The sequence below is a fragment of the Prinia subflava genome, chromosome 1 (genome assembly GCF_021018805.1).
Source record: "Prinia subflava isolate CZ2003 ecotype Zambia chromosome 1, Cam_Psub_1.2, whole genome shotgun sequence".
In the NCBI taxonomy this organism is placed as follows: Eukaryota; Metazoa; Chordata; class Aves; order Passeriformes; family Cisticolidae; genus Prinia; species Prinia subflava.
The window spans coordinates 23665561-23675580 of NC_086247.1; the positions used below are offsets into that span (position 1 = coordinate 23665561).

The 10020-nt window shown below is 48.9% G+C and overlaps 1 protein-coding gene across 4 annotated transcripts in view; it reads right to left on the minus strand.

Moving 5' to 3' along the window:
- The window catches only part of ESRP1 (epithelial splicing regulatory protein 1), a 45252-nt gene extending 42490 nt beyond the window's left edge, over positions 1–2762 (minus strand). For all 4 annotated transcript variants that reach the window (XM_063390998.1, XM_063391007.1, XM_063390989.1 and 1 more), the window contains exons 1-3: positions 2629–2762; positions 2294–2422; positions 1358–1471 (exon numbers count right to left, since the gene is read on the minus strand). In XM_063390998.1, the coding sequence (XP_063247068.1) occupies positions 1358–1471; positions 2294–2422; positions 2629–2760 (375 nt within the window). In that variant the 5' untranslated portion in view covers positions 2761–2762. The remainder of the gene's footprint in view (positions 1–1357; positions 1472–2293; positions 2423–2628) is intronic.
- Between the last annotated feature and the right edge of the window lie 7258 nt (positions 2763–10020).

The following is a 10020-nucleotide window of genomic DNA, read 5'->3' on the forward strand; positions in this document are numbered from 1 at the left end:
TGAATGGCTGATGCCAATTTATTCTCTGAATACAAGGAGTTGCTAGATGGCTTCAGAATAGATATCTTAGAAATAAATATTTTCTCAAAAGCCTAGAGATTACTGGCTATTTGGATTTTAGTGATCCCACACTCCAATCCCTGCATTAGGATATTCATTAAAAATATTACAAGTGTCATAAGCATCTGGTTTATTTAATTCACAGGTAGCACAGAGCAAATTTCAAATGAACTTTTCTTAACAAAACAGCAACAGAATATTTTGATGAAGATTTGATTTCTGTCTGTGACTCTGTAATGATACAGAAAAAGGATCCCTGACATCAAACCAACTTTAATTGTAGGATGTGTCCCTTCTTTTATCCACATAATTTAAATGGATGACAGGTTTCACTTTATTAGCCAAGAAGAAAGTCTTTTAAAAACCAGTCTCCACATTTTCTCATATTATATGTCATAGAAGACAAGTTACATATATAACAACTGTCCCTTCACTGTGCATAATGCTCACTGTTTCTCCTCTAAGCCTTAAAAGCTACCAATACTTAAAGCACAAAGAAGTATTACAACCAAGCTCATTCAGTATCACTTTTTTAACAGCACACACTTGCAGCAGTGTCCCTTCAAAGATGGGGCAGCAAACTGATGCACACAGAAGTCAGGTACAATGAGAGGAGCAGAACAGCTCAGTTACAGAGCAATGCATGTTCATACCAAACCACAAAATGAGGTGTTATTAACATTAAGGCAGTTATTTCGGAACCAGAGAGACTCACATATTGCTGCAACCCTATCACTAAAAGCAGGCAGGCAGGACTTCATAACACTGTTAGCGATTTGGCAACTCTGAAGTTATGGAAAACTCCAGACTACAGGACTAATAATCACTCATAGCCTGCTTCAAACTTCTGTTCAGCTCCTTACAAATACTAACGCCGCCCTTGGAGTGTCAACCCAATACCCAAAGATTGAAAGCCGCTATAACTAGGCATGAATGTAAAATTTAAAAAAACAGTTCATGGTTATAATGGTTAATTATTTAGCAACAATCCCCCAAATCCCACCTGTTAACCCTGTAGAAGCTACAAGTACTGTCAATAAGTTGCTCCTTTCTCAGACATTTAAGAGCATCGTCCTTCTGATTTAACTTTAAAAGGCATTTCAAGACTGCATAAGGACAGGGCACTGTATGTGCCTTCCACACAGACAGGCTCTTTAGCCTGGTAAGCACATTACACATGAGCAATGTTTGTGCTATGGTTGTGTGGAGGTACCCTCATACTAGAGAGAAGTTCATTTGTTTTGCAAGAAGTCATAAAAAGCACATTAAGAGTCAAACTTAAGCTACAACTACATACCTTTTTAGAAGCTTCAGGGTGCAGAACCTGCCTAATGTGCAACTGTCCATCAGTGCAGAAACAGAAAGAAGTACCTACACCAATGTTCAGCTCATTGCTCACGGACTGATTAAACTGTTGGCAGGAACAAGAAAAGACATACATGTTATGTTATGAGATCAGAGTGGCTCCACTTGGCAGTGTCATCAGTTGATAACATGTTATTCCTGGGCAGCAGGAACATGGAGCTGAAATTCCTTTTCATATAAGCTTACTCCTTCACTTCTGTAAATTTGCTTCTTACTAGCTAAGCACGTGCTAACTTCCACGATAAATCTTTTCACAAGGACACCAGCCTTTTTCCCCTTCTAATGAGATATGTCTACACAGACAGACCACATCACAGAAGAAAATCTTTTTCACGGTTCGCAAGACCACTGCAACAGGACAAAGCTGAGTGCAGAGAGCTGAGGCAGTAATGGGGCAGGGCACTCAAGCATGTCAGAAAGAAGACTGGCTTTCAGCCCTACCCTCAATGGGAATCACACACGCTTCCTCGGTAATCTCGAGGCTACAGTACCATCACCCTCCCAGGACTGATGAGCACAAGCCTTAACAGAGGACACCTAAAGCTGGCTTCTTCCAACACTGATGAGGGCTCACCCTCAGCTGAGACTCAGGGTTCAGCACGGCAGGACAGCAGGGTAGGGAAATAGCTGCCCCCAACCTTCCTCTCTTGGGGTTCAGTTCCTCCCAAGGCAAATAAAGAAAAGGCAAGGAAAGAAGGCCCACAAAGCCCTGGACAGATAGGTTTCCTGGCCCACACATGTCTGTGATGCTCCCGTACCAGGCTCCACTGCTCTGCTGGTGGGGATAAGCAGACGATGGTACCACCTCTACCCCACGGGAGAGCGCCCAAGGGAGACCAGCACTCAACAGCCAGTTACGGTGTGTCACCTGTCTCAATGCCTGCTCCAGCGGTGGAGCCAGTGCCAGGCTCTCCACATCCACTTGGGTGATCTCCTGGCACTCAGCCGTCAGTTCTGTGTGGTCAGGCCGGACCAGCACGTCATGCAGGTGCCCCAGCTCCAGAGAAAGCAGAGGAGGGGGTGAGTCAGCTCTCCGGGCTGGAGGTCCCCACCTGCAGCACCAGCCCCTACCCTCCACCAGAGCTTGCTCCAGCCTGGGACACCCATTACCAGCCCAGCGCCGAGACCACCCTGCCCACATCCAGCATGGCAGGCGCCAAGGGGAGCAGCAGGTCGGGGTGCTCGCCCGTCGGGTGAAAATACCTCCTTACTCCTCAGGTCGACCACTTTCCACAGGAGCTGGAGCAGCTCTCGCTCGTCTGAGCCCAACCTTGCCCCGTTGGTGCCCGCCGTGGTCACGAAGAGAATCACCAGGTAGTCGGGGGACGCCGTCATGGTGCCACCGGGCCAGCAGAGAGGATAAAAAGGAGCAAAAGAAGTAGGGGGGAAAGAGAAGAAGCCGGAAACTTGGCTCGCCCCAGGCGCTCCCAAGCGAGACCCAAGCGGCAGAACCCCAGCTGCAGCCTCCCTCCCCAAGGACCTGGCGTGGGGGAGGCGACGGCTCCCCCCCTTCCCCACCCCTTTTTCCCCCGAGGTGGGTGGTAGCCGCTCCCACACCAACTGCACCCCTGGGAAAGGCGCAATGGCTGCGAGTTTTTCTGCGCGGGGCCGCGGCACTACCTGCCCACCCCCGGCCCACGTGGTGCAGGTAACACACACCTGGCGCCGCCGCCCATTGGCCCTGCCGGGCGGGGACGTGGCAGCGCGGCGGGGGCGGCAGCCGGAGCGCGGGGCCGGGATTGCGGGGCCGGGATTGCGGGGCCGCGATTGCGGGGCCGCGATTGCGGGGCCGGGATTGCGGGGCCGCGATTGCGGGGCCGCGATTGCGGGGCCGCGATTGCGGGGCCGCGATTGCGGGGCCGGGATTGCGGGGCCGGGATTGCGGGCAGGTTGCGGGGGCGCGGCGGCGGAGGAGCAGCCCCGGGCCCATGAGGAGCCTCAGCGTGCCCCGACGGCGCCCAGAGCCTGCCGCGCTGCGCCTTCCGCCGGCGAGGTGCGCTGCACCGGGATGTGCAACTCCTCAGCGACGGGGCGGTATCGCCCGGTCCTGCCGGGGCATGTCGCAGAGGGCAGCTCTGCCCTGCTCCGGGGAGCTCCGTTCCCCGGACTCAAGGGCAGGACAGATGGCCACTCCGCTCGTACCAGCCCCGGTATCCCGCTTTGGTCGGAGGCCGCAGGAGCTGAGTGTGGTGCCAGGGAGCGCTGTGGCGACCCGCGGGCCGGCTGCCCCCGGGGGCAGCTCCTGCTGAGGGACACCAGGGCGGTGAAGCCTTTTCCTCTGTCGCCCTCAGGGCGGCGCCGTCGCAGCTTCTGTACGGTTCTGGCATCCGTACGGATCCGGCGGATCAAGGCGCTGTTAACAGCCGGCTCGTGTGGCTGTCGCAGCCTGCCCTCCATGAGCTGGTGATTTTGGCCCGTGTGACAACCCCTCTTGTTTCACAGTGAAATCTCTATTCTAAAATCTCTGTTTTCAATGCATAATTCTCCAACACAATTTTGTTCATGACAAATCACGGAACGCAGGGTAAACAACACTAACTTTCTGCAGGAAAATCCTGTAATACACTTGATTCTTAAAGACCTCAGTTGCTCGTTTCCAACTTCATTGAGATGCTGCTTCTTGAAATTTTCACTGAGATCACAGAATCATGGAATATACTGAGTGAGAGGGTGATGCTGTTTTGGTTTTGCCTTTTTTTTCTTTTTTATGTTCTCTGTATTCTTCACACATATATTTGTAACTCTGTCACCTATTGTATTAGTAGGTAGTTTTCTCAGTACTTTTCCTAAGCAGAAAGACAAAACAAATTCCAGAGCTCTGAGCCCCGGGGGTACAAGGCCCCAGTGGTTCTGGTTCTTGGTTCTTTCTGGGAACCAAGACCAAGAGCAACTCTTCGAGATACATTCTCATGGACAAAATACAACTAGTGCTGAAGGGTGGGTTCCGGAGAAGGGGCTTGACCTGGAGGGGGGAATTGCATCACCACTTGTCTTCCTAATAGGTGCTTTTAATCAATTATGCTAATTTCCTAAAACCTATAAAAATGTACTCACCCCTGGAGAGGGTGGGCTTTTGTGGACATGTTTTCATAACTGCCCCTGAAGGCCTTCATTAAAGATCCTCTTTTATATTACCTCCTTACTAAAATTATCTCAAGTTTAATTTCCAGGTTGGGAAAAAGCCAGCAAGGTACCCATCAGGATCATCAAGTCTTGGCCCCGTTCTGGACACCCCAAAAATCACACCATGTGTCTGAGAGCATTGTCCAAATGCATCTTGAACTAATGAAGGCTTGGTGCTATGACCACTTGCCTGGGGAGCCTGTTCCAGTGCCCAGCAACCCTGTGTGTGAAAAACCTTTTCTTCATATCTAACATAAATCTCTCCTGACTCAGCTTCATGCTATTTCCTCAAGTTCTGTCACTGATCACAAGAGATCTGTACTTGCTTCTTGTGAGGATGTTGAGGACAGTCATGAGGTCTTGTCTCACTCTCCTCCTTTCTTCTCAGCTGCTCCTAATGAAGTTTCCCTTCAAGGCCTTTCACTATTCTCATGGCCCTCCTTTGAACACTCTCTAAGAGGTTTATATCTTTCTTATATTGTGGTGCCCAAAACTGCACACAACATTCAAGGCAAGGCTGCCCCAGTGCAGAGCAGAGCGGGACAATCCCCTCCCTTGCCCAGCTGGTGATGCTGTGCCCCCCAGGACATGGTTGGCCCTCCTGGCTACCAGGGCACTGCAGACTCACATTCAACTTTCCACTGACCAGGACCCCCAGGTCCCTTTCTGTGGCGCTGCTCTGCGGGCTCTCGTTCCCCAGGCTGTCTGTAAATCCAGGATTGCCCCATCCCAGGTAATCGGCATTTACTTTTGTTAAACTTCATACAGTTGGTGATTGCCCATCTCTCTTAATTTGTCGACATCCCTCTGCAGTGCCTCTTTGCTGTCAAAGGAGTTGACAGCTCCTCCCAGTTTGGTGGTGGTGTTGGTAAATTTACTTAGCATGACTTTGAGTCCCACGTCCAAGTTATCACTGCGAGCCTAACCAGAAAGACACACTGGAGCCGGAGTTCTGGGTTGATCAGAGCAGCAGGGCAGAAGCGATGCCTTGTTTATTCTTCCTATTTTATACCTCCAGCAAGGTGACCATGGGTTGGAGAGTGGGCATCCCCACCTCTTACCCACATTGGTCAAGGAGGCTGTCATTCAACCTTCCCTTCTCTTGGAGAAGGAATTCATAACAATGGCAATATTTACAAAACATGATCTTCTGTTTACATTAAGGAGCATGAGAAGCTGCACACTTCTACTTTAGTATGAACGCTCAGCAAACTAGGAAAATCTCATGGTGACACCAATTCTTTAATGAAGACATTGAAAAGAACTGGGCCAAGGATGGAGCCCTGTGGAACCCCACTAGTGACAGGTTGCCAGCCTGATGTCACCCCATTCACTGCAACTCTTTGCATCTGACCTGTGAGCCAGCTGCTCACCCATCATGTCACCTGGTTGTTCAGCTGTGTGCTGGAGATTTCTATGAAGGTGCATGTTGTGTGTTTCTCCATCACCATTCCTTATGCTGGTTCATAGCTTGCACCACTTTTTATTAACACATAGACATTGGTTTGGCAGGAAGGGAGCAGATGTGTTTCACCACTGCTGGGGATCCTGTCAGCCACTGACTTGTCCCCATAGTCCCTGGTGTCCTCTTCCTGCCTTACTGTGGTTTGGTGCAGCCTGGTTCTCCTTGTGAGGGCTGCCACCAAATTCAAGCCTGACACTTGATGGCTGGAGTAATTTTCACTTTCTCTGGTCCAAGATTTTATAATTGATATTCACTGATGCCAGAGACTGCAATTTAAGGCATTAAAATGTCAAATTAATCCCTCCAGTTTTTAAAAGCAGTAGCTGAAATTTGCCATGTGAACCTGGTCTCAGGAAACAACTAAGATAATTGTGCCCTATTAGTCAGAGGTTTAGAGTACCTGGTTTTCTTTGTGCATTTTTCTTCTGACTTTTGATGCATTGAGTAAAGCATTTGTGAAGTGGAGGTTTGTCCTCAGTAGTGGCTGCAGGTGATCTGTACTCAGCATCTGAGGAGTGAGGTTGGTCCTCACACAGGGAGTTTGCTTTGTGACCTCTGCTTGGCCTGGAGCAGAAGGATTCAACGGCATAAGATTTCTTTGTGCAGTTTCCGTTTCAGGTCTTAGTTTACTGCAGCTTCTTAGAAAAACATTTATACTTTAGTACAAAAACCCAGAACATTTCTGAAATGACTTCATGGTGGAGCACGCCAGACAGAGAGTTCTGGCTTGGCTGGCTGCTCGTCTTTCAGTGAAACTTAATCATCTGTCCTAGGCAGTTTCTTTCTCAGTGCCAGCTTGGCTATTGAGACGCAGCCCTTGTCTTTGTGAGAACGATTTTTGGATGGGCACCTGTTCCTTTACTTGTGATTTGTTCTGTTCTGGCTTATGCACTTTTTTCTTCTCTCTTCCATCCTATTGTCTCATCCTGTGTCTCTGTCCATCTAGGAGTATGAGACTCCCCAAATTATTGCTACAGCAGGCTGCATTATGTATAGTAACTCTTTTCAAAGGTGAAACTGTACCCTAGAAAGTATTTTTAATTCCCAGTATGTCTTTTGTGTCGCTGGCTAACCCTTGTTTTATTTATTCATTTGTTTATGAAGCCACTTGTCACTAATTGCTACTGTAGAGCTATTACTTTTTATTTTTCTCTTTCTTGGCTAATACATTCCCTAAAATACCTCTTATCCAGTCACAGTTCCCATTCCATCCTCTTTCCTGCCTGCTTGCAGCATCTGGTCTGACAGCATGCACCAATTGGTCAGGTTCCTGTGATGCGTTGCTGAGGCCGTTGGTATTTGTGTACTCCCATTCCAGTTGCTTGTCCCTGGCCATTCTGTTGTCTTGGGACTGGTTAAGCACAGTCTTTTCACGAAATGTCACCTTCCAGATGACATCGGTGTTGTTATCTACAGGCAGGTACTGGAGTGCTTTGAACCAAGGCAACCTCTCAGGGCTCCTCCCAGCACACTGTTGCTGTACTCACCTCCTCTCTGGCAATCCTTTTGTTTCCTGCCTGCTGTCTGCCCAGCCCTTTTGCTAATCTCAATGTAACTGTTTTTCTGTCATTTTGATATTAGTTCTGGTGATTTCCCAGACACATTTCCCATGTGTCCTTTTGTTTTACTTACTGTAATAGGACTGTTCTGAAACAACTCCTACCATTCTTTTTGCCAAGGAGCTCACATCCTCCCCGCCCTCTACAGTACAAGAGACTCATGTGTCATTTATTTCCTCCATTTTTCTGAATCTTCCTTCTTTCACCCATTGATCCCCTTCCTTACAAACAAACAACCTGTGACTTTGCACTTCTCAATATGTCCAGATTTTTTCTGTCAGTTCTGCATCTCCCGCCCTGCTCTATTCCACTACAGGAGGGTCTTCACCCCAATACCACCTGCAACTGTTATCCTTTCCTGCACAGACCTTTGGCTTCTGACAAGTATCCCACCTCTATAATTTTTCCCCAGTTTCCTTACAGAATATCAACTTCTTACAATTGAAATTAGAGAATCAGATGTATCATTATTTTTTGAATGTTAATGCTTACCACCGTTTTTTTAAATGTCTCTAAGATAACTGCTGTTCCTAACCAAATTCTGTTGTCTCCACTTTCATCAGTGGACAAAATACCCGCCAAAATACCCAAATTGCTTCTTGATACCATGCAACTGTGTGTGACATTCAAGCACTGCTGTTCTACCTTGCAGCAAGGAAATACCTGACCTGTAAGCCCAGCCACGTACTGAAGTCAATGACACTGCACTCAGAGCCGTCTAAATTTAATCCTGCAAAGCTGATTCTGTTCACATCCAAAGCTGCAGCTGTTCCCAGCAGCGAGGGAGTCACTGCAGATGAAAACACGGGGCTGGAATTCCCCTGCCAGGCACCGAAAGCACTCTCACTGGCTGCCCTGCTTGCAGCACTGTTGCAGGCTATCCCAGCAGAGAAGTCATCTGACAGGGACTGCGCTCCTCTGGCGCAATGGCACCCACGGCAATGCCCGTGTTTGGATTGTTGCAGAGCTACGCACAGAAGTCTCCAAAGAGCCCCTAAATATAATCAAGATAAGCTATGTCAAGTGTCAAAAGGCATTGTGCCACTTCAGTAAAATACATATAAAGGGGTTTTTCTTCTTTTCTACATAAAGATATTGTATTTTACATCAGGAGTTTAGATCTGGTAATTCATCAGGATGAGAGAGGGATCCACATTGGGGCAAAAATGACAGCAGATAAATCTGCCAGTGTAGCCAAAGATGCCCTTAGGTTTTCAAATTGTGAAATATTTCTTTAAAGGATTTGTACTTTAACTACATCTGTTCAAACAGTATGAGGCAGAACCATGTTTTCTGTGAACTGAGAAGAAATTCTAGCTGATGAGTATCCCTGCACTGCCAAAAATCACCTCTTCAGGTGTGCCAGTTGAACTGGTTGGGGAATTGCATGCTGTGGCCTGGCTCCCCAACACGTGCTGTGGGGACAGGAACTTCCTGAACTAGTTTCACCACCACAACTGGATATATTGAACCACAGCCTTGTTTAAAGTGATGCAACACTCTCATGTGGAGTACAACCTAGAGGACTGCTGCTCCTGGTATAAGTGAAAGTTTGGAGTGCTGAGAGAGCAGCAAGCTCAGCCATTGAAACAAAAAAGGGTCTTGTGAAGTTGTGATACACACATGAACCAATGTATTTCATACGCAGCTGTTTCAGACACAAGAGGCAGATAGCAAAGGATAATTATCACTGCTAAGGAAAGTGCAGGTATTTGTCTGAAGCTTCCATCCAGGGATGTAACACATCTTTTTACAGCTTCCTCCAAAGGCACATGGTGCAGCTTTGCTGTCAGGCATAGAGCTGGTACAGAAAACTTGTATAACCAACACCACTTGTGTGAGATTAATTTCACATCATTCTCCTGGCCACAGGCTGGCTTTGGCTTCATGTTCCCAGCGCTTGTACAACTTGATTGCTGTTGTAGAAGGGCAGTGGAAGCTGAACAGGTACATCTGGCGGTGGGGAAAGGTTTAAAGGAATTGTGCTACACGAACTTGAGAGAAGCGACAAGTTCTTCACCTGAAAAGATTTGTTTTAAGCACGGGAAAAGCTGCAAAGGAAATTTCTCAGGCGGGGCTGAAATTAACCGAGCTTGTGAAACCGAGCGGAGGCAAAGGCTCGGCGCGGACTGCGGTGACGCCCAGCGGCGACTGCGGTCTGTGGAGAGCGGAGGCACCGCCCCCGCTGCTCACAACCCCGACTCCGGCCCGAGTTTTAGCAGGTGAAAGGTTGGACTCGGCGATCTCACAGGTTTTTTCCAACCTAATTCATTCTGTGCGTCTGTGACTGCTGAGGCAACGCTCCCTGTGGCTCCCCTCACGGCGCTGAGGGCGGCGGGACCTGCCCCGCCCCGCCTCGGCCGGGCCCTGGCCCCGCCCCTCGGCCCCGCCCCTCGGCCCCGCCCCTCGGCCCCGCCCCTCGGCCCCGCCCCTCGGCCCCGCCCCTCG